The sequence below is a fragment of the Ipomoea nil genome, unplaced genomic scaffold (genome assembly GCF_001879475.1).
Source record: "Ipomoea nil cultivar Tokyo-kokei standard unplaced genomic scaffold, Asagao_1.1 scaffold1043, whole genome shotgun sequence".
In the NCBI taxonomy this organism is placed as follows: Eukaryota; Viridiplantae; Streptophyta; class Magnoliopsida; order Solanales; family Convolvulaceae; genus Ipomoea; species Ipomoea nil.
The window spans coordinates 6,625,677-6,651,634 of record NW_017617471.1 but is presented as its reverse complement, the minus strand read 5'-3'; the positions used below and the strand labels follow the sequence as shown (position 1 = coordinate 6,651,634).

The window sequence follows — 25,958 nt, the reverse complement described above, 5'->3', positions numbered from 1 at the left end:
GGAGATCAGTCAACCCAAGAAGCTCGAAGATGAAGCAACTAACCAGTCTGGTAAGAGTTCAGTTCCACCTCGTCTCTTAGCTTCTTGTTCGACATTATATTTTTGATGAAACTAACGGAAATCATGTTTGTTTGTTTTTGAAGGAATTGATGGGAGTTTAGGCGAGAAAACATCATGGCCGGAGTTGGTGGGGCGGACACCAGAAGAAGCGGAGAAGAAGATTAAGGAACAGAGTCCGATGATTAGCGTCCAGGTGGTTCCTCCAAACTCCTTTGTTACCATGGATCATCGTCTAGATCGAGTGAGGATCTTCGTAGATACATCCGGCAAAGTTGCCCGTTCCCCTAAACTTGGTTAATATAATATATTAATGCTCAACTATATATATATATATATATATATATATATATATATATGTATCCTCAGCTCTTCCATGTTTGTTACTCAGAATGAAATTATCTCAGTAAATTGCTTCTTTAGCAGCTAGTATTGTGATATATGGTTTCTCAGTAAATTCATCCAAATTTTATTTGAAAGAAGGGTAAACTTGAAACAGATGCAAAAAACATTACGCTCTTGTATTCACTGAATATGGAATACAAAATTGACGACAGCCTATACAAAAGCAACATAAAATGCACTTAAAACTTAAGGATCGGAGCAGCTCATCATCAGCTCCAATAATATGATTCCATCATCATCATCATCATCATCGATCAGATCAGAAGGTTCCAGTGTTAATGGCATCTGCGTTTGCGTCACCAAGGGCAGCCTCTTTGAGGTACTTGTCGGCAAGCTGGACTCTCTTCACATTCTCCTGTTCTTGAACAAGCATGTTTCCATACTCCAACAGCTTCTCAATGGTCATCTTTGGCTGGGCAAACACCGGCGCCCCTTCCCTCGAGTTCAGAAGCCTCTCGTTCACCTTCTCAACTCCCAGCCCCACCACAAACTTCCTCACTTCATCGTCGTACACTCTCGCCCTCAGTGCCCCGAAGAAATCTGCACTCAAATCAAGAACGTCAATAGGTTACTCTAGCTGAACGTTGAACTTATAACTTTGTAGTTACCAAATTAACAGTTTCATAGTGCAATCCAACTATCACATGCTTCAATTTGGTATCAGCCTGATCATGTGCAAATCCAACTATCACATGCTTCAATTAGGTGATGACTCAAACTGAAAAGGTGTTTTAATGATTTACTTACCAATAGATTGGCCGGGGAAAGTGTCAACAAGCTTGACAATGTGCTCATCAGGGACGCCGTCGGTTCTGAAAATACCCTTGCAGACGCCGACGCGGTCGTCCCTGGTGGGTGCCCAGTAGAACTTCTCCATACGGCCGTCACGGATGAGAGGGGCGTAGAGGGTGGAGAAGTCGTTACCGGTGACGATGATGGGGACTCTGGCGTTCTCCTGCTTGTTGTACATGCCGGGGAGCTGGACGTTGGTGGGGTTGTCGGCGATGTTCATCAGTGTGGCGTTCACCATCTGGTTGTTGACGGTGTACTGTGTAGTCCCGCCCATTCTTCCGGCTCCGGCGTCGAGATCGTTGATGAACAGACAGCACATGTTGCCCTTCCTGATGATTTCCGCGGCTTCACGGTACCTTTGTCTGATCAACTTTGCTGGCTCTCCCGCGTTCCCACTTTCCAATTCTCCCGCACTCATCATAATTGGGCTGCACATACATTTTCAACCATGTATGTATGTAAGTATGGGCTTTGATCCTAACAATTCTTCTTATTATTTTTTTAAAAAGAATATTACTCACTTGATTCCCATCTTTCTAAAGACAAGCTCACACTGGAAGGATTTTCCTTGACCTTTGCCTCCCCAGACACCCAAGATGAGAGGGACCTGCAACAAATTAAAAAGCAGTCAATACTTTGCACAGAAATCACTGCCGGAAATTATGGAATTTCTGACCACCTGAAAGTGATCTTAAATCAAGTCGAAAGCCTTGTTCCAACCACTTTTGATATCCGGAAAAACCTTTGTTGCTATTTCCGACCACTTTATTTAAGATCGCTTTCAGGTGGTCGGAAATTTCACAATTTCCAGCGGTGAATATCTTGCAATGAAGGTCTGATCTATAGCACATACACACATACCTTGATGTTGGGGAGCTTCAAGAAGTTCTTGGTGATGTGAACAACAAGCTTGTCCATGAAGGCAGGGGCAATGTAAAGTCCATCCAGTTTGTTGTCAAGACTATATCTGAAACCAAGAATTAACCAAACCCACAAATTAATTCCTATTCAAAATGCAAATCCAGCAGATTTCAAGACTGGAGGGGTGGGGAGGGAACTTACGTTTTCTGCCCCTGACTGATATACTCATAGGAGCTAAGGACAGCATGGTGAGTCCCAGTACCCATAGGAGCCTGGAAAAGGCTGTCCACCAGTCCCTTTCCTCTGGTGATATCCTGTTGGTCGTCGGAGATGTCTTCCACCAGGCCCTTCCATCTGTCCTGGTTGGTCTGGGTCTGCTCGTCGATCTCGGGCTGAGCAGGAGTAGGCTCAGCTGCTGCCCTGATCTGCCAGTTCAAGTTCTTGGGACTGCCATTTCTGAAGCTCACTTTCTTCAAGCTCTTGCCGTAGAAAGCTGAGGGTGAGGCTAATGAGGCTCCCACTGGGGCCTTGTTCACTGCTCCAATGGTGGACACTGAGGTAGCCATGATGAGTGGAAGTGAATTGAATTGGCACTAACAATAACTAAGTGTTAATGCAATTCAAAAGTTGGTTTGGGAGGAGTTATGGGAGGGGAGAAGGGGGTCTTATAGTAGTTCCCTTTTTGGTGATAATATAATTGGAATAAGAAAGGAAATCCAATCCTGTGGATTAGCTAAAGAGTGGCTAAGGGCCACACAAAAGGGGATTGAGTCTCATAGGTGGAATTGAGCTGAAGAGGAATTCAAGTTTTGGCCCAGTGTTGTTTGGGTAAGGGATTGAGGGAACAGACAAAAGAAGGATTTGGGAGGAGACTGGTGTTTGAGGACTGGGTTTAAGCTGCTATTTCCTCCAGAAATATTCTATTGTTTTTTGTCTTTTTTTTTTTCTGCTTGTGGATAACACAGATTGAACCAGTAACTTTGAGCTGAGCAGAAATTTCTGGCTGGAAACCAATGGGATAATGGCTGGAAAGCAATTGGCTAGAATTATTGGACTTCATTTTCGATCTGATGTAAAACTTGCTGAAACTTAACAACCACTAGCCTTCAGTTTCTTAATTTCACACTTTCATTTCTTCTCATTTTTTTGGGAGAGCAATGAGATTATAGTGGTTAGAGCATTGGCAGTCAAGTAATTAGTAATGAATCATATTGCAAATTAAATTACGCAAAACTTTAACTTATGTACTTATGTAATTGTGTGAGCGGAGAGACAAATTTTTATATTTATAAGAAACTTTTAATCTGATGTCAAAAAGGATAAATACGTAATAGAATAAATTTGTTAGATTCTTAGCCACCCGGAAAAAAGAATCCTACCTCCCTGATTTACTTTCATTGATATCATGAAATGTAATCTCCATTGACCTGAACTTTCTTAAGTTGCACCAAACGTGCTAATAATTTTCTCACCTTTTAAATTCTCACGAAAGTTCAAACTTTTCTGGCTACCAAACGTCCTTTAAATGAAAGATATATAAAAATATAAAAAAGTGAAACATTATAAAACTAATGATCAATTAACACATTAGAAAGTAAAGAGGAAAATGATAATACATGTACTATTACTTTTAATTAATTGTGTTGTGAATGATATAATTAGATATTTTGCAGCAATAGATCCTATATCGGACTTATCTTGGTCTAATTTAAGAATAATTCAAATGAGTTTATTCTATTTTCTAATATCTTCATTAAAGTAGCATATTTACTTATGTGCTCAACTTCATTTACTTTCACTTTTAGTACTTGACAAAATTAAAGTTTTAACTTGATCTTTCATCTTTAATTTTTAGTTCAAACATGTCTCTTAATTAATTAGTGAAAACTTCTTTAAATTAAACTTTGTCTTATTGCATCTGAGGAGAATTTAGATGTTTTGTACTAATAAAATGTCCCTAAAATGTCTTAAGAAGTTGAGCAAAATTCATAAACCAAACATAGAAATGTTTTTTTTTTTTTTTTTTTTTGGTTAATGAATCAGTACAATGTTTAGCTATAAAAAGAAGAGCAATCATTAACTCACTCCAATACTATATTTGGTTAAGGAATCAGTACTATGTTTGTTTTTGTTTTAATTTTTTTAAAAAACAACTCTAATATCAAACATTAAGAATTCTAAATTAAACAAATAATAATAATAATAATAATAATAATTAATAATAATAATAATAATAATAATTAATAATAATAATAATAATAATAATAATAATAATAATAATAATATTTTAGGACTTTATTGCACCTAATTTAAACTTTATTTCAATAAATCATAGCCAACACTTATGATTCCTAGCTTCTGTTTCTATTTATCTTGAAACACATGATTCTAGGAGAATGAGAGCCATATGTAAGTAGAGTTGAACTTTCATGAACAATAATGTTGTAATAACCAATAAAAATTGAGTACGTGGCGTTACATACATCTTCAGCACTTCAGAATCATATTGTACAGAGAACCGAGTTGATTCACAGACACAGACTTACTTGACTAAAGGCTAATGCAGTAATTGGATTGGTGGAGTTGAGGCGTTTGGTTCTGGTTCTGGAAATAGAATTGTAATTTTATGAGAGAAGAATATTGAAAAATAAAGTAAAAATTTAAATTCTGTTATTAGTTTTGAAATGAGTAATTGGATAGGTAAAGTATAATTATTGTATTTTTACTAATGTCTTTTTGGTTAAATCCGTCACATAGAGTGTTCTTAGTTCTATTGACCTCTCCTATGTAATTTGCATGTTACTTCGTATTACGTAAGAGTGAGGTTTATTCAGTGTACATCATCGGATAGTGACGGCATGTTTCTCATAACACTCAATAAAAAAAATATAATTGTTAAGAATTTCAATTATAGTGTTTGATTTATATGAGAATTTTAAAGAAACGAGTAGTATAAAAACCAAAATACTCATAATAATAATAATAATAATAATAATAATAATAATAATAATAATAATAATAAAATTAAAATGAAACAACTTTTGTAATAATAATAATTGATGGGCCAGGAGCCCATTTTTCTTGGTAAAGTTTTAACTCAAGAAGAGTAGAGGAGGTCTTATTGGGCTCAAGGGGGGGGGGGGGGTGGGGTGTAGGAGGCTTGTTGGTCCAAGTCAAGGGGTGAAGTAAGACATGTTGGCCCAAGTCAAGGGGTGGGCGAATTATTGTGTGGACCATAATAAAAAGTATATTTTTAATATATTAAATGTACATTATTTTTGTACTGAATGTATATTATTTTACGGTAGACAAAATATGATCCACACAATAATGATTGAAGGGGGTGGGGGAGGAACAACCCAAGATGGGAGGGGGGGGGGGTGGGGTGCTACCTCTGCCCAATGGGGAGGCGGAACCACAATCATTATGTTGTGCAACCGTGTGCACCATGCATGGTGCACACGGTTGTGAACGACGCCGTTTCATTATGGTGGAGTAACAGTGTCGTTAGTGGCACCGTTTAACTCCACCAATCATTTATTAAAAAAAAAAACTCCAATCGACGGGATTTTCACCATTTTCGGCATGTATATATAGTTCAGTAATTCTGGATATATAGTTCATTAATTCTGGATACATAATTCATTAATTCTGGATATATAATTCATTAATTCTGAATATACTTCACTAATTCTGAATTTATAGTTCATTAATTCTGAATATATAGTTCATTCATTCTGAATACACAGACGCAACGAATTGTCATAAGCCAAAACAGAGTACTAGTAACCTATGTGGATATATAGTTCACTAATTTTAGATATATAGTTCATTAATTCTGGATATATAACACAGCTTAACGCCGTTAACAACAATCAAAAATAATTTTTTTTTTTAAGTGGAATGCGTTGTTTTTAATCAAAACGACGCTATTTTTTGCAACCGTATGCACCATGCATGGTACACACGGTTGCACGGCATAATTTGCAGCGGAACCAGCCTTGGGCCTCGTTGCGGTCCTGTGATCTGCGGAAGTGCGGAAGAACTGAAGAATGCGATTAGAATTGAGGAAATATGATTTTAATTTAATTTTATTATATATATATTAAAATAAACCTCAATGATGAGTGACCATGCCTAACTACCTTATGTAAAAGAATCATGCTAAACCTTTTACTTTTCATCGTATTTCTTGTGAGTGGTGGTTAGGAGAGTTCAATCTAACATCCTGCTATTGAAACATAAACAAGTATAAAGAAATAAAATTGAACATTCATTACAAACTAAACTATAATATTTTAGAGTAGTTTACTTTACACGAATGAAAAAAATGCAGAGAAATAAGTATTTTCGTATATAAAATTAGCCAACTTGCGGTTGACTCTGAGCTGTATGTGATGGAAGCATGGTGGTTATATATATATAAATATAAATCCTAATTCCTAACGTTCATTGATCACATTGTGTTGATCGGAGACAAGAAAGTAAATGGAAAACTACAATTGTAATTGTCAACCGCCGGCTTACGTTGGAGGCTTCATTGGCTCAATGTCCTGGCCGCAGGTGGTCGGTCTGCCCGGAGAAGTGGCTGCTTCTCTAATTGCAGCTGAGAAACCAGATCTGAAAATCGAAATGGTCAACGGTCCGCCATGGGCGTTGACTCAAGATCTCTGTGACAATCGAGTTCGAATCCTCGTTAATGTTTTCACCAACAAAGTCGTTGCAACGCCTACAACTGGTTGAGCCACCACTGCAGCTCCTCGATTCAGCCGTTACGTACAGTATTGGACGGTGGAGATGTGTTGCGATCCACCGATCCGTGATGTGGATATTGAGTCTTTTGTGTTTCAGTGAGTTCTACTTTGTGTTTAATGTGAAATGTGAAATTGGCATTACTTTCTCGAAGTAATGTGGGAATAAGAAAGTGTAAACTTAATTTGTGTGTTTAATTAAATTTGTGAAACTATAATATGTATATGTTTCAACGTACATAAATATTATTAAGACTATGTGGTCTAATGGTATTTGAATTGGATTTTCATTTGGAAGGTTGTGAGTTTTAACTTTGGTGGAGGCATTATTGGGTAGCATTTAAAAAAAAAATGTACATAAATACTTTTAATTTTGTTTTCTTTGTGAAATTAATTTACATTTTGTTTTATGTAATTGTTTCTCTCATATAAACTTCCAAACATATGTTAACATGTATTTTTTTTTTTCTAAAACAATGTTGTTTTACTAACAAAGTTCTTTTCCTCCTAATTGAATGCAATGAAAGTTCTACATATTTATAAAAATAATAATTTATTTTTCATTTAAGTATATATCACATTTTTTTTTGAATACTATTGACTTTATTACAAGATAGTATCTGTTCTATATTTTTTTTTTGACTCTATTACAAGGTAGTATCTGTTCTATATATATTTTTTAATTACGAAGCCCAAAGAGTCATTACATATTTATTTATTTAGAGGTGTGACATATGTACTTATTTATGCAATGTAGTTTTTCATGTATTGCTTTTAAGAAAACTTGCATCATTTAAGGGGAAAAATATGTATCCCTCTGTCCAATTTTATGTAACTGGTTCGGTTAATCAAGTTTAATTAAAGTTATTTTTACTTCAATTTTAAATTTAGTATTAGCACATCAAATTTGTAAATTTATTAAGAAACTATATTAAAAGTACTATTAAAAAAATTAAATTTAAAAATAATTAAAAATACTAAAGAAAATAAATAAAGAAGAAGGAACTTGTTTGACCAATGAATAGTAAACATGACATTTAAAAGGGGACAAATGAAGTGTTATTTTAGGTTAAATACTAGACTTGATAATTTATGTAAATGGGTTTGTTATGGGTTAACGCAATAATGAATAATGACACAGTCACACAAACATGATAATCTTACATAAAGACACAAAGTGTTAAAGTTAAGAGAAACTTGCATTTTTCGTATCTAAGTTATACGGTAAATTGGTAATTGTAGAAATTTACCTTTAATTATTGGTTTTGCTCACTTTTCGCCCTTAAACTATCGTTGGTGTTATATTTTTCGTCCTTTTATTAACTTCTCGTGCTCACTTTTCGTCACTAAACTAACTTCTCATGCTCACTTTTCATCACTATTGTTTTGTTAGCAATGAGATTAGGTGTTTTGGTGTGCCTAACCATGAACTAAGGTTGAAGGTAGGTACTCCGGTTATGTTATTGAGAAATATTGACCACTCAATTGGTTTGTGTAAGGCACAATGATGGTCATTATTGAACTTGGAAATCATATTTTAAAAGCAAAGGTATTATTTAATTTGGAAGTAGTGCAAGTCATAAAGTTTTTTTTTTTTTTTTTTTTTTTTTTGAAATACAAGTCATAAAGTCTTGATTCCAAGAATATCATTACCTTTGCCAGACTTGAGACTGCCTTTTAAATTTCAAAGAAGACAATTCAGTTTATTTGTCTCTTATGCAATGATGATTAACAAGAGACAATTGTATGTTGTTTTTTCAAGAGTCACCAACCCAAATGGTTTGGATATTTTGATTTGTGATAAGAACACCCAAAGGTAATTCCACACCAAACATTGTATATAAGGATGTTTATTTTCCAAAATTTGTAAACCTTAGCTTTAATAATATACTATTTAATCATAATGTTAGACTTAAATATATATCACATGCATATAATATGTGATACATGATCGACTAACCGCTCGCCATAGTTCTTGAGACGATTGAATGATCCGGACTGCAGAGATAACACAAGTATTTTGTCTCTCACTTTACTCAACTCTCTCTAGATGGTGTATGAGGTATGTAATGTGAACAGTGAGAGGACTAGTGACCTTATATAACCACTGGTCATCATTGTGGTTGTATGTCTTTAGGTCTCCTAAGCCCTAACTAGACTCCTAATCATTATGGTAGTCTAGCTATTAGGTTACTAGTGTTGCACCACATATAAAATACTGAATATTATCATAACTTATCGTAATGTTATAATAATAGTAACGGATAGAACGTTACACATAATTGTTTTATGCTTTTCTACAATTATTTTTTATTTTTCTAATTTCTTCCTTAATTCACCATATCATGATTGTTTCTGTGCATTGCATGGGTAAATTTATGGAATATTTTCTTATCTAATTTGAGTTGATTACCATTGCAACAAGCTAGAGAGTTGTCTATGCTATAACTCTGCTTTCCGACCTACTTTGGCTTCTATAACGTTGAAAACTTGAAATTAAGATTGTGGTATTCATAAAATTTGTTAATTATTCTTTTATTTCGCTTTTCAATGCTTTTAGAATCACATTAATTAGACATTTTTACATTAAGATATGACCAAAACATTGAGCAGTATTCATCTTGGCCATGAATTGTGACTTCACATTCTTTTGTTTCGCTTTTGCTTGCATTGATTTGCCTGTATGATGAAAATCATTCGAAGCACCAATGTTAGATTTATCAAGGAGTGTTGTACCCATTTCTTCAACTCTAAAAGTCTTCCCAATGTGCCACCTTAATCAACAAAAACATTAAAAAAAAAAAAAATGCATCAGCTACTTCAAACGAAAATCATATGATACAAAATCAACACAAATCACTTCAAAGTCTAAAGTAGGAAAGTAATTAAAATAGACTTAAAAGGCCAATGCAAATTAAAGTGTATTAAATATGCATTTTTTTGTTTAATTAAAGGGATAATATAAATAACTAAAACATAAAATTATAAAAAAAAAAAAACAGGATTAATTGTAAAATCTAAAAGAATTTGTTAGTGTAGAAGAAATCAATCATAACATACAAAATCAATACAAATCACTTCCAAGAGTTTAATTGAGGAAATTTTAAACAATTCAAGGATCAAGTTAATTGAAATTGAAAAATAACACTAAATTGACAGTTGAAAAACAAATAAGGGGCCAAAATAATGATTTCCTTTTCTTAAATATATATTTCAATTAAAAAAATTAAACCTAATCCTTTCGAAACAAAATTAAATGAATTCAATCAATCAAATAATATCAAATAATAGTAACAATGAGCTGTGTGTTTTAATTGAAATATTCCTAACTAACTGCTATTCAAGCAAGTATTTGTGTTCCCGCGCTATTAGCATTTCTCGTACCTACAAATGTAACTCAACCCAACCAAAACCTCTGCAATGGCGGCTTCGGTTTTTTCCTTGTCCGAAAAATGCAGTGTCTGCCACGACAAAATTGTCGGTTTCGTGTCGAATTTAATCTTCTCGAATTTCCTCTCCATCTGCCACGTAATGGTGTTGTGCGCCATCGGCGCCAGCCACCCCATGATGTGGCATAGCGCCTCCCTCCACCACATCGCCAGCGACGAGTCATCGTCGCGGCACCTCATGCTCTTTCTTAGCTTCGATTTCACCGAGGATTTCAGATTCTCCGGCAACATTTGGTAGAGCGATGCGCGGAAATCTTCGTCCATTGATATTGTCGGGTCTAAGTACTTTTCTACGGATAGGATCACGTTTGCGTACCGTAATGCTAAGCCCGACCCGCCCACAGTTGTTGGCCCAGCGGCGTGGAGAATTTTGTCTTTCTTAGACGACTCTCCGAACGGGTTTTCTCCCCGAAAGACAAAGACCGATTTTTGGCTGTAGAATCGGACGGAAATGGGTTCCGCCTTGGACGAGAGCGGGCCGGAATGCGAAGTGATTTTTCCGTTTTTAGGTTCAATAAAGCAATAATCGGGCTGGACAAGCAGAATATCCCTGTCCGGAGGGGGAGTTTTGCGCAAGGGGAAGGAGGGCAAAATGGGAAAGAACGGCCCGAAGACTGAACATATCCGGGCGTAGAGGATGCATACGAGTCGGGCCATGAGCCCGACGCAGTTATCAAACGTTTTTGTCCACAACGAAGTATCTTTATAATGATTAACAAGCTTGCGTTGGTACTTAACCCGTTGGGCGAACATTTCCAAATTTGCCCTTCCCTTCCATTGCTTCGTTTTCCTCTCGCAAATCTCAATCTCCGACTGAACTTCCAGCGCGACGTATAACTCCGCCGTCGCGGAAACCAATTTCTCCATCTTCTCCACCTTCTTCTGGGTGTCCTTGGACCCGTATTCTAACCGACCAAAATCAACGATCCCGAGTTTAAGGTCGGTGTAAACGAGGTCGAAGCGGTTGAGCTCATAATCCTTGCAGCGGTGGCTGAGCCGCGCCACGGCGGCGGTGGTCTTGTCGAGATCCTCCAGGCGCTCGGCGCAGGCGAGGCTGAAAAGCAAATTATCGTCGTCGGAGTTCAAGAACGCCACCCCCTGGGACTTCATTTCCTTCCTGAGCACGACGAGGTGGTGGTCGGAGAGGGATTTGTAGAGGGAGAGTAAACGCGACATGGTTTTGGCGGCTTCGAAGGCGAGAATCCCCAACTGGTCGTCATTCTTGGCATCGCCGCGGGGCTTGCGGTGATCATGGTGACCAACTCGCGAAGCAATCTCCGGGAGACAACCCATGGGTCGGATTAATAATTAAACACAAACCATATATTCGATCGATTGCGTCGCCGGCCAATGTAGATTGGTTTTTTTGCGGGCTTAGGTACAACGTTGGCGATCGAAATGCGGTGTTGTTCGGTTCGGGTTGAGAATGTTTTCTGATCTGGTCTGGGCCGAGAGACAGAGGAGAGATGGGGAGTATTTGAGGGAGGAGAAATGGAGCTTCGGAGGACATTCATGGGGTGGGTCCCCACACGAGAGATTAGAGGGGGTACGGTGGATTATAATGTTAAGACTCAAGAGACGCGTTTGGACTTCTTTTTTTCTTTCTTTCTTTTTATATAAATAATGGAGTTAATACCCAAAATCGTCCTCGACTATAGTGGTTTTTCTCAATTTCGTCCTAAACGACTTTGGTGACCTAATATTATCCCAGACTTTTGTGTTTCGTTCAATTTAGTCCTCCATTTGTTATTCCGTCAAATTGGTGTTAAATAAAGGGACAATTCAATAATGTCAATATTGATCTCTCTTTACTTTCAACTTGTGAAGTGCGAAATTCCTCTTTCTTGTACGAATTACACCCAGAATTACTCCCGGACCTGCAAATCAAATTTTATATTCGCAGTTTTAGGAGTAATTCGTAAAAAAAAAAAGGATTTCGCAGTTCACATGTCTATGAGTAAAGAGATGCCAATATTAAAATTACTGAATTGTCTATTTATTTAACACCAAATGGACAGAATAACAAATGAGAGACTAAATTGAGCAAAAACACAAAAGTCTGGGACTAAATTGAGCGAAACACAAAAGTCTGGGACGATATTAGGTCACCAAAGTCGTTTAGGACGAAATTGAGAAAAACCACTATAGTCGAGGACGATTTTGGGTATTAACTCATAAATAATGTGAATTAATTAAGAATAAGGTTTGAAATAATTGGAGATGGAGGAAATCACGACTAAGTTGGTCGAACTGTTAGCTTAGTAATTTGTAATTACGAAATTTCAAGTTCGACTCTCAATAAACTTTGTTAGTTTGAGTCAGTCTTGTGTCAATCGATTAAGAGCAGTAGAGTTTACTCGTACACACCTTTAAATAGTGGTTGCCGATAAAAATGGGGAGGAAAAATTCACTTAAATATTTCCACGTCAAGAGGCATAACAACAATGGTACCAAGTGTGTTGGATTCTGTCACTGTCGAAAATGTAAATAGTTTCGTGTGAATATATACTTGAGATCGGAGTTCATAAACTACGATAATTTTGACCATTTCTTCGCCCCGAAAAAGTTTTCCATGAAATATATTGTACGTACATTTTATCAATTGGTGTGGCATATAAATATATAATGTGTCACAATTACTCCATATTTACTAATTATTCATGAATTTATCAATCATGTTACGAATTAATTATGTTAAACTATGTTAGATGGTAAAAGATTTGATACGTATACAAACTCTGTCCATGTAATATTGCCCAATTCAATATTCTTTTGCAATTAATTGCGGAGTATATTGTATTATTTTTCTTTTACCAATTCTTATTAACATACATCACAGTATAATCTATGTTATGATTAAATTTTATATGCACATTATTAACATTCATATTATGGATATATGTCACTCGGTAATGAACAATTAATTTGAGCTTGGGTCAAGTAGGACAAAATGCCTTAGAAGCCATGAAATGCACTTCAGAAGGTTGGCATGCCAAAACCAACGACACTTGGGACGCCCACCCTATGCAATTATTAGCATTTTAGCCGTAATTACAAGAAAATTCATATTTGTACATCCATCTTTAATCCATTAGCTTTCTTGTACGTAATGGCTAATTTTTTATTTTTTATTTTGAAAGCCAAAAAATGTGGAATATATTAATGCAGCAAATCATGCAAAAAAAGAGGGAGGAACAATGCAACATCCCTCCAGATAGTCCGTGCAAAACTCGCACTTACATCTTTAGCTAAAGCATGAACAGCCTGATTGGCATTCCTGCTGACATACTGAACATGACAAGACGGAAATAAACAAAATAACTGACGACAGAAAAGTAAAACTGAACCAACGTAAGAACGAAACAAATGTGCCTTAAGAAGACTAGAGCAAAGAACCAAGCAATCGAAAAACACCCTAATTAATGTTTGAATAGCCATTCTCCCGTAACCATGAAAGAGCCTCACGAACCGCCAATGGCTAAATAAACATTTAATTTTTATAAAAATAATAATTAAGGTATTAAATATTTGCATTCAAAAAAAAAAAAGTATTAAATATTTAAAAAGTTTGGTATAGACACGCATTTAAATTTGAAGTCCGGAAAATAGTTGAATAAATTATTAACCGGTAAACGTAATTTCAGTTAGGCAGATTTAGTAAAATAAAGAACGGTGATTAATTTAGCTTCATTGACCAAACTATTGCGTACCATACATGGCCGTCAAACATGCAACATCCTCGTACTTTCCTTCATTGTCGTTTCCATGTGCATTTAATTATTTGGTCAATTGTTGTTGATTCATTCTGTGCTGTAATACTACTATATATCTATCTGATTAGTAACTGAAATTTTTATGTTGATGGTCAAATCTTGACTCCGTGTCAGCCGGTTCATTTTCAGAGTATGAAAGTGAGACCAAATAATATGCGAATGATTGGCCGAATTGAGGCAGCAGCTTTAAGTCGGTCCAATGTTAGTTGCACATTAGATTCCAGATTTTTTCTTTGCTATGTACTGTGTACATTCCCTGGCCTGGCGGCCAGCTGACTTGGTCATCGTTAATTAATTTCCGACGTGGAAGTGAAATTACTTGTATAGGGCTAGGATAATGATTACTCTATGAACACGCAGAACAAAGACCTCGGACCTCCCAAAAACACTTTAATTTATTTAGAATTATAATTTTGTTACATAAGTTTCTCTTTAGTTTTTCTTAAATTTTACTCATATGACTTATTGAACTATTCATGCAGGCATAAATTTTTCTTTAGTAATCTTATGAATAAGTTTTTAATTGTTCAATATTATTTATATAATGGGGATTTACATTTACATTATGTAGAGTATAGATCGATTGAGTTTCTTGTAGGGTGTTAAAAATGTTTCTTTGTCACTATTTTCTGAAATTTTTTTTGGCAATCATCACTAATTGCTTTTCTTATTATATATATATATATATATATATATATATATATATATATATATATATATATTTTATATTCCAACCATCGGTGGTTGTGATCGGAACATTAGGAGTTCGTGCATGTGCCTTGTATGAATTATGACCTTTCGAAAAATGGTCAAAAAATTTGAATACTTTGTTCGGTAGTTGAAATTCGCAAGGAATTTTATGGATGTCAAAAGTGGTTGAATCGCCTGCTTTTAACAGAAAATCATCTATATTTGACGACTCAAAAGTGGTTAGTTAGACCGGTTATTTCCAATAGTGAGAGAGTTGAGTTTATTGTTATTGCAAGTACAAAGCAAGAAGGCTGGAGGACAAGTGAGATCAAGAGGTCGAGAATGAGATCAATGTTGGACAACTCATGTCAGGTGGATACAATAATGTTAGTAAAAAAGTGATTATGATTCCTCATCTTCCTCGGTTATTATATTGGAGCATGAACAAATCATTAACGTACCACAACTTTGGCAAAGTTAGCCTGGCCTAGTATAATTATTATTTTTTGGGTAAGGAAACTCGCGGTTATTATCTGAGTATATGTATTGGATTAAACCTCACATTGTAATCTTAGCCGACAAAATATCACTAGAAGGTAAAACAATCTAGATTATCCATAACTAACCGCTTCAAACCAAGAAGGTCAATGACTTATAGGCTACTCTAGCTTCTGTTGGGAGTCGAAATTGTAACATTGTGATTATCAAGTCAATAATCTGACTAACTTGGTTGGAGTTGTCCCTGCACCTAGTAAACGAGAAAAAGTAAATTAATCCCATTCACTACCAAGGCTTCTCATGGTAGTGATGTAACACATATTCCCCTAATCTATAAATAGTTCAACCCTGGCTAAAAAAATTTGGAATTTTTATCTATCAAAAAAGTGATCAGAAATGTAAATTTGTTATAACAGGGCGTTTGGTTGGAGGGATTTTAAATTCCCTTCCCACTTAATTCCCACCTAATTCCAAAGGCCATTAAATTCCGTAGTTTGGTTGGAGGGAATTGCAATTCCCCCATTTTCATGGAATTAAAATCGCATGCCCCCCCTGGGATTTTAATTCCTGGGAAAAAAGATAGTGATGAGTCAAAATTACCCCTTCCTTTTTTAACCTAAAATTAATGTCTAACAACAATAATGGACAATTTGACTTTATACTACTTATTCCCTTTCAATTCCCATGCATACCAAACATTGGAATTGAAATTCCCAGTAATTCTATTCCTGTCAACCAAACACTGGAATTTAAATTCTCACTTTATTCTCAGTAATTCAACTCCCATGAAATTACAATTCCTTTCCCATATAATTCCCCCCCCCCCCCCCCCCTCCAACCAAACGCCCTGTAAAAGTTAAATTTCGAAACAAATTTTTGACAATTTTAGTTTTCAAAAAAATACTTGTTACGATTTCTGGCTACTTGTAAAAAAATAAAAAAAAAATTCTTAATTTACGATAAATAGAAAAGGAAACGGAATTCACTGATTAATTAATATTAATAATAATCAGTAAAAATCAGCAGTAAAATATGAAAAAAAAAATCCTTACTTCACTAAAAATGAAAAAATAAATGAAATTCATTGATTAATACTAATAATAATAATCAGTAAAATTGAAAATAAAAAAAGGATTCTTAATTCGTTGAAAATGAAAAAAAAAATGAAAGATGGTTAAAAAAAAAGGGGTAATAATAAGAATAACAGTAAATTAAAAAAAAATCCTACCAAAAAATTTGAAAAAAAAAAAAGATCCATAATTTACGAAAGAGTAAAAGACATTTTTGGTCCTAGACTTATAGTGACACGGACAATTTTAGTCCTCTATAAAAAAAATCAGACAATTTGTGGACACTCTTATTGTGACGAGGACAATTTTAGTCCTCCGTCTGAATTCCTGTTAGATGGCCGTTTAAAATGAGGGTATTTGCGTCATTTCATGTTATTTGCTTCCTGCAGCCTTCTAGAGTGTCGTAAAAAACGACACCGTTTAAGACAAGCTCCATGAAAGCTGATTGCAGGTGCACTGCAGTTGGACTTCGATGAAGAAATAGTTGCATAGTTAAACTTTGGATGCCATACAGAGATACGGAAACAGCATGAAGTGCAAGCAGTCTCACAGAATTGGCTGTTCATCTGTCCCTCGACACACCCTCTTTAAGCAGACTATACTTTTTACACAAGATTTGACAGAGGAGGAGATACTCATGTTGGCATATCTCCACTAATCTGCAATACTTTATTTTGAATCATCCAGCACCGTCATAGTAGAACTCACAATGATTGATTGGCTTTTAGTACAACTGCAAAGTATTATATAACCTGCAAACACACATTAGAAATTACACCAAATTCAGAAAATTATGCATCTCAAAAGCCATTCCTCTTACAATTAATATAATTTGCTTGAACCCTGCCAAGAGTAAAAATCATCTTTCTTCACCCATCCCCCCACCCCACCCCGCCATTATACATCTTTACCTAATTTTTAAATGCATCATATATACATCTTTACCCAAAAAGATACAGAACAAGAAGACATACCGGGGAGAAAAGAAATGAATGTAGAGCAGTAATAGAATGTCGAAAACACATGCCAATTTGCAGACATAACCGTGGCTGAAAAACTCCGCGGATTTCTCCTGGGTTTTCTTCGCCGGCGACAGCGCCGACGCCACTATTGTACACAACATGATGGTGAGAGCTGCCGGCGGCGAAGCCTGCGGGGGTGATACTGCTGCATCCATTTTTCGGGAATCACGAGAAGAACAGATTCTGGGAATACAAACACGATCGGTCCGGAGGATCCATTGTTTAATCCCGCAAGCTCGTTTCTTTCATCAATCAACTTTAATCTTCACTATTTTGAGGAGGAGGTATGATGAAAAGACACAACTACCCCCTCTCAAACTGGGCATTTAACGGGAAAAGTGACGGAGGACTAAAAGTGACGGGAAATTGTCCTCGTCACAATAAGAGTGTTCACAAATCGTTTGATTTTTTTATAAAGGACCAATATTGTCCGTGCCACTATAAGTCTAGGACCAAAAATGTCTTTTACTCTTTACGAAAAATAGAAAAGGAAATGAAATTCACTGAACAATTAATACTAATAATAATCAGTAAAATTAAAAGTTCGCATTAAAATAGAAAAATATAAAAGGATCATTAATTCATAAGAAAATAATATATTTTCTTAACCTAATGAAACACCCAAAGTCAACAAAGCATTCACTGATGCTTGATCTCATGACTTCCCACATAAGAGAAATCACTACATGCTATCGGAGCACAAAGTGCTTGGCAACAAACATTAGGTTAATTGAAAAAGAAAATGAATATTAATAATTGTTTGAATATAAAAACGATTCATAATTGACTAAAATAGAAAAAAAATGGTCAGATCATTACATTTTAATTTTTCACAATAATATTAAAAATAATATTACACAGTATAATAAATCAAATCACAAGTATGTCATAAATCTTTCACAATTTTAAATAATAGAATGGAAACATTTCAATAATAATATTCTACACCATCAAGTAAAGGTAAATTAAAATGAAAAAGAAATACTTCAATAATAATATTCTACATCATCAATAGTAAAAACATATTTTAAATAATAGTAAAGGTAAATTAAAAATGTAACTAAAATTAAAAATGAAATGGAAATATTTCAATAATAATATTTTAAATCATCAATTAAAAATGAAACGAAAATTGGGTAAAAATATCATTGCATTTGATATTTTAGTTCGCTAATTTATTAATTGACTAAAAATAAAAAAAAAATAATTGGCTGAAAATGAATATGATATTACTAATGGACTAAAAATATAAAAGGAAATGAATATTAATAATTGACTGCAAATAAAAAATTATCTATAATTGACTAATATGAAAAAAAATAAATGGTTATATCATTGCATTTTAATTAAAAATCAAAGGGAAACTAAAATTGAACGTCAATATTTCAATAATAATATTCTACATCATAAATATTAAATGCATATTTTAAACAATAGTAAAGGTAAATTACAAATGGACCAGAAATATTTCGATAATAATATTATACATCATCAATTAAAAATGTAACAGAAATTAGGTAAAAATATCATTGCATATGATATTCTAATTGACTAAAAATAAAAAAGAATAATTGACTGAAAATGAATCTGATATGATTAATTCATTTAAAATATAAAAGGATCGCTAATTGACTAATATTATACCATTATATATTTTCACCGAGTCACTCATCCAGATCGATTGAAGGTGTTAGCTCTAGCCGATGATGAACAAGATTGTGTTGCTACTACCAATGCCGTCTACAGAGAGGTTTCATTAATGTGTAAATAAAATTGTTGATATTATATTTTTAAAATGACAAAATTGCTATATATATAGACAAAAAAAAAAAATATCCTCCATACAAATGAATTAAGATAACAATTCATTCATATAACTGAGTTGCTAGAGAATGAACACATTTGTCTAATTTATAAAAAAAATACTAAACAATGATAAATAAAATCTCCAAAGTTACAACACTGCATGCATACATCTACACATTAACTATTAATTTGAGCAATTATTTGCTTAAATTCAAACAATGATAATATAAAAACACATAAATGATCCAACCCGTATATTCAATTGCACTATATAATATTTGATATTCTAATTTAAATAATTATATATCGATCCAAATATTTTTAATATATTATAACAAAAATTTTTAGTGCATCGCACGGGCGCAAATACTAGTTCAATTAATAGTTCAACCCTGGCTAAAAAAATTGGAATTTTTATCTATCAAAAAAGTGATCAGAAATGTAAATTTGTTATAAAAGTTAAATTTCGAAACAAATTTTCGACAATTTTAGTTTTCAAAAAAATACTTGTTACAATTTCTGGCTACTTGTGAAAAAAAAAAAAAAAATCCTTCTTGTTTACTTTACTTTTTCTTTATAGGTATTTTGAATGATTAGAAAAGTAATTAAAAAATTAAATGTGAACGCACCTAATTGATGAGCCCATTAGGCTCCTAATGGGGTTCATCATGATCGAGACTAGCCATTTGAGGTGCTAGAGCTCAAGATAAACTTATTATTGTAGTGTCAAACCAATAAGTAGAGGCCTTTATAAGCTTCGAAAGGGATTTGAGCCCAATAAACCTCAACTTATGATATGTTAAATCTTAAAGGCTTGTTCGATCTCCATACAATAGTTATACTGTGTAAATGTGTTCACCATGCGCATGGTGAACACAGGGGTAGATCCATAATTTATATATTGTACATTCATAATTTTTTTTTTTTGAAAACGTAGATTCATAATTTTGTTTTTCATTTGTTGTTAACGGGATAGATCCATAATTTATAAGCTGTAGATTCATAATTTCTATACTGTAGATTCATAACATCTATACTGTAGATTCATAATTTCTGTACTGTAGATTCATAATTTCTATACTGTAGATTCATAATTTCTATACTATAGATTCATAATATCTTTAACAACAAATGAAAAACAAAATTATGAATCTACGTTTAAAAAAAAATAAAAATAAATTATGAATCTACAGTGTAGAAATTATGGATCTACCCATGTGTTCACTATGCGCATGGTGAACACGTTTCCACAGCATAATTTGCGATCTCCATAGGTATGGCCAAGGTTGAATCCATCAGCAAATTATTCCCCGTGCTTCGTGTCAACACGTTGACCGGTCCCTTGAGTACAAGTTACGCTAAGCCTAAACCGGTCAAGTCCAGGTTATTTAGGGGACTTTTCAGGTCAACTGAGATCACCGAGCTCCCGCAAGGGACGTATCGTCCTTGGCGGAGCATCGCCCCCTCTCGGTCCCTTTAGGTCGTTACCAACTCGTAGCAGAAGATTGATTGATCTTAATTACACTTCTCAGGAATCTACCACCACGTGGTCCCTTTCCATCGGACCGTGCAATGGCCCGGTGCATGGCCGCCACGCAGCCAGCATGCCGAAGGGCCGGAGGTTGTCTCCCGAATTCCTATAAATACCGCATTTAATGCAGTCAGAGGGGACTTTTGGTTGTTTACCTAAATGACAGTCTTGGAGCTCGAAAACCTCTGGCCCACTATCACGTCTACCGAGCTTCATTGTAAAGGCGTATGTATGTAGCTATGGTGACCTACCCGGTTAACCGACTCATGTAACTTGCCTTTATACGTATGATCAATAATACAACCGTATTTTCTACTATCAATTTACATATTAAATGTTCGCAATTTTCTTTTTAAAAATTCACAATTCATATGCTACGAACACACAATGTTAACATATTTGTAATTGATTACAGTGTTTTGTATTACAAGTTCTTTCAAATAATGCAATTACACAATATTAACGTATTAGGATTTGATGATCTTATATTATATTCACAAATTCTCTTTTACAGTTATTATGTACACAATTTATATTCTAGAAGTTCAGAATTTCAATACCAAAAATACATAATTTATATGTCGCTTAGGACCAGGTCCACCTTGCATGGTATAACAACTCGACTCCATCTATTTTAGAATTAAGCAACCTACAAACAATGTACATTTTTAATATACAAAACGTACATTATTTGTGTATTAAATGTACATTATATAAAATAATATATACTTTCATTACTCAAATAATGTATTTGTCATGAATACAATATACAATTTTAATATATTAAAAGTACATTATTTGATAGTATATAAAATAATGTATTTTCAGTACTCAAATATTGTATTTTATGTATATAAATAATGAACTTTTTATTTGTGGCCCACGCAATAATGATTGGAACATGGATTCGTTTGTTCATATGATGTTTCCCCAATATTATCTACTACAACTTGACCTATTGTATAACAAAGATTATCTACTACCACTTTACTACATACACATCTTGTCATTTTATCGTAAAGTCTAATTAAGTAACATTACAAAATGGGACCTGTATAACAAGTAAATTTATAATATTTTAATTTATTCTAGTCTATAATATTTTAACAATTAACATTTTTATATTTTGTATTAAAATTCATATTACTTATTAGTTTATTAAAAAAATATTAACATTTATAAAATTTTATTTACGTATTGCAAATGTTAATTTATTTTATTTAAATAAATTAAGTCACATGTATTTTAATATAGAAATTAAAATTTTTAATTGCTAAAAAATTTAAAAATTTGAATAAATTAAAATATTAAAATTTAATCTTCATTATTAATTTTTTTTTAACATAAATTACATTATTTTTATATCAATATATTCGTTTTCTTGTGAAAGTTCTTACAAATAAAATTTTCTAGAAATTCCATTTTAGAACGGTATTTAATCATACTTTAGTTGAGTAAGCAGTTTAGTGATAATAGGTAATTATAGTTTAGTGACAAGTGTTTAAATATGAATATAAGCATGTAATTATTTCTTTTAGACGTATTAATGTAATATATTGATTGTAAAAAATTATTATATTAATATACAAGTTTGAATATAAATATTATGATTGTGATAATGATGATATTAAGACCTCAATATTAGTCACATAACTCAAACTCTTTCTTTAAAAATATTAATTGTTTCGATCATTTACATACAGGTGACCGGTCAGCTCCAATACATTTTGTTTATTAGTTCACCTAAGTAACTAGGGAGGTGTCACTGATTCCCCTTCATTACACCCTCTAATTCTGACTTGTACCACGCCGTCCTCCCCATCTCCGCCGTTGATCACCTCACAACACTGCCGACGTGGCGCCTGCAAATCAAACACGTTATTGATCAAACACACAAACATGGCCACTACGTGCCGCTCACTACGTAGTACATAACCCACAAATTAAGCCACGAATTCCATTCAACAACCCATGTAGAAAACCAGTTTTATTTATTTATTTATGTATTTATTTTTAAAGCAAAGAAAATCCCAAATGCTTCGTGACACGTAGCATTTTATGTACATTATCCTGTGCGAGAAACGAGTCATTTACGCAGCTGATAGATGAAGATGATGTTTGGTCTTGTTTTGGTCCTAATTGTCACGTTATTCAACCTAACACTAACAACACTTTTATTTGTTTTACATGTGTCGCATTAATGTCCTAGGTCAAGGGGGCAAAATCAAAAGCAACATTGTAAAGTTAAGAAAAGAAAGGGAACAGGAAACCTGTAATCACTTTGGAATAAATCCTAACACAAACCACATAAAAATAATTAGTCTGATAGCTGACCAACTCAAACAAAAAAGATCAGTATACTCTGTGAAAGAAATTAAACTAAGCCCAGCTTAACTAGAGTCGTTCAATGCGCAGATATTTTAACTTCATATGTTATTCCACCTTGTAATTATTTTACCTAAATTTTTTGACTCTAACTATTCTATTCTAATTGTCTCAAATGCAATGTAGAAAAAAGGAGGAATAAAGTAAAAGACAAATAATGATTAGGATAGATTTACCTTTTTCCATATCTCCGAACGTAGAAGCTGGGCGGAGACATTGAAGGATTTAACAAACGACGCCGAAACATATTCCTTTTTATCGCACCGTTTCTTATAATCGATCGGCTTTTTATAGGTGCTCACCGTGAACCCTTTTCCGGCGTCGCGAACCCGGTCCACGTAGTAAACGATGGGCCGCTCGCACCACTCCATTTTCAGGGTGCGTGTGTTGAAGGTGAAGGGCTCTTCGCTCCACGACTTCCACGTCAGAAACGTCTGCAATGGCGTCTCCAGTTCCTTCGCCCCCACCACCAACGGGTAGAGCTGAATTGTGTATCCCCATGAAATCGAAACCGACCATTTTCTCTTCAGGTCGTAGCAGAAACTGTGCTGTAATATTCGGTTCGGGTCGGAGTTGTAGGCCTCCACTAGCTTCTTCACCGAGTGCTCCCGGCTGGTGTGCGGGAAGAGAGGGTGCAGGTAGTCCAGGTGGTGCAGCGACACTAGCGGCGCCACCGGGTGCGCCGCCAGTAAACCGTATGCATTCCCTCGTATATCCAGCTTCAGAGCAAAGAACAAGAAACTTACAAAAAGAATGAAATATTTACCTAACTGAAAATTATGAAATTTTCGATCACATGAAAAAAGTCAAGTTTAAGCTGATAGTTAGATTGCACATTTTATATGCTCAACACGCCCCCTCACATCTCAACTAATAGTTGAATTGTAGATTAATGGTCATATGTTCAACATACCTGATGGAAGCCAGGTTCTTTGGTGAGTTGAACGCCGATCTCAGTCATACAGCCGCCGATTTTCTGATCGGAGCCGTACGCCGACGCGTACCGGTCAATGCAGCCGTCCAAAATCCTGACGAGTTCCGCCGCGAGCGCGTAGCTGATGGCGAAACCGGCGCCGCCGTACGCCATCGTGTACGAGTGCACCTCGTCCTGCTCGACGCTCTCCGACACGCTTCCGACGTAGTACAGCTCGTTGTGGTCGTATTTTGACAACACCGTGACCAAATTCTCCGGGAAGAACACCGTGTCGTCGTCGCCCATCACGAACCACCGCACGTTCTCCACTCCCAGCTCGAAGCTCTCCTTCACGATCCGCGCGATCCGGACCGCCGCCCGGGAGCCGTACCAGCAAGTGTACTTGAACTTGGACGTGTCACCGGAGACACGGTACGGCGGCGATGTTTCCGGCCACCTGCCGCCTTCCGGCGGTTCGTCCAGCCAGATAAACCCACGCATCTCCTCAGGCTTCCACCACGCTTCACAGTAGTGCCGGCGGTCCTCCCACGTCTTGAGCGAGCCGCTGATACCGAAAAGAACGTGCGAAATGTTGGTGGTTTCGTTGTCACTGTAACCTAGTCCGACGTTAGAAGCGTAACCGGCGATCGGATGTAGGATGGTTTGTTGGCAGTCGTTACAGCCGAACCATTTGAAGAATCCGGCGAGGGACAAGAGAGAGATTGAAGCGAGAAGACAAATTGCTACGAAACGACCTTTCATTACATTGGTGAATAGATGGGTGGCTTTAAGGGATGTGAATAAGGGTGTTTGTTTCCAGAGCTTCATGGGATCTTGAGCGCAGTAATGGTGTGGCTGAGACATTCTCGTTTTTCTTGCTTCTTTGTTGGGAAAATGGAGGTTTTTGCGGGAAGAGAGACCTTGAGGGATAGGGAAGTGTTTTCAGTTTTTTGAATTTAGATTGTATATGGCAGATCAGAGTTCTAAAACAAGGTCAACAAGTGTTTGGGCTTGTACTGTTCTGCTTAATTTATCACGGCGTGACGGTTGGCTATTTAGTATATTCATTTAATATCATTTTGATGTTGAAATATGACATTTTCAAACTTAGTTACATGATTATCAGTTCTTCAAAATATTATGGTTATAACATTTCACCAAATTTCACCTAAGTGATTGAAATGCACATCAACGTTTGATGCATTGAGAATTATTAGACTAGTCCGTATGGACAACTTAGTTGGTCACATGAGTGAAGTTTAAAAATAGTGACTTGGTATCGAGTCTCACCAGCGGCAATGTGTGAGCAATTAATTCTCAAGGTGAGGAGCTTCTTATGCATAATAAGCAAATGTTTAATCTTTGTGTTCAGCTGAGTTATCATGATTTACATCCTCCGGATACTTTGTGGGGCCAAAGCATGGGAAGCCTTAGAAGTGGCAAATTATATATGTTCAAGGTGGACGCAGAACTATTCATAATTATGAATATATAGTTCACAAATTATGAATATATATATATATATATATATATATATATATATAGTTATGTAATTATGAATATAGAGATCCAATAATTGTGAATATGGAGTTCAAAAATTATGAATATATACATTTATAATTATGAAATATAGTTCAGTAATTATGAACATAGAGTTCTGTAATTGTGAATATAGAGTTCAATAATTATGAATATGAAGTTCAAAAATTATGAATATATATTTTTATAATTATGAATATATAGTAAGTAATTATGACATAACGATTGCCTAGAAGTTGGGGATTAAACGTTTTGGAGCAAAGAATTATTAGACTAAGCGAGAAACTTTCTTGATTGATGCACTGAACAAGTGCTTGTTGTTTGGTAATAAATTAACTTTTCCATGTTAGCTAATTCAAAATTAATTATATATGCCCCTCCAATTGCGAGTAGTTATGTTTTGCATCTGTATGCAC

The 25,958-nt window shown here is 35.0% G+C and overlaps 3 protein-coding genes across 3 annotated transcripts; all 3 read right to left on the bottom strand.

Annotated features, from left to right (window-relative positions):
- Positions 1–502: 502 nt before the first annotated feature.
- On the bottom strand, positions 503–2,801 carry LOC109182099 (ribulose bisphosphate carboxylase/oxygenase activase 1, chloroplastic-like). The gene is made up of 5 exons (XM_019332151.1): positions 2,317–2,801; positions 2,116–2,221; positions 1,776–1,861; positions 1,210–1,682; positions 503–1,002 (listed from the first exon to the last, which is right to left on the bottom strand). Exons 1-5 carry the CDS (start codon positions 2,679–2,681, stop codon positions 722–724), a joined length of 1,311 nt encoding a protein of 436 aa, XP_019187696.1. The 5' UTR covers positions 2,682–2,801; the 3' UTR covers positions 503–721.
- A 7,433-nt stretch (positions 2,802–10,234) lies between these two features.
- LOC109181206 lies at positions 10,235–11,608 on the bottom strand. The gene has a single exon (XM_019330956.1). The coding sequence runs from the start codon at positions 11,606–11,608 to the stop codon at positions 10,235–10,237; it is 1,374 nt and encodes a 457-aa protein (XP_019186501.1).
- A 10,793-nt stretch (positions 11,609–22,401) lies between these two features.
- On the bottom strand, positions 22,402–25,031 carry LOC109181322. The gene is made up of 3 exons (XM_019331074.1): positions 24,004–25,031; positions 23,267–23,809; positions 22,402–22,567 (listed from the first exon to the last, which is right to left on the bottom strand). The coding sequence occupies exons 1-3, from the start codon at positions 24,865–24,867 to the stop codon at positions 22,457–22,459; spliced, it is 1,518 nt and encodes a 505-aa protein (XP_019186619.1). The 5' UTR covers positions 24,868–25,031; the 3' UTR covers positions 22,402–22,456.
- Between the last annotated feature and the right edge of the window lie 927 nt (positions 25,032–25,958).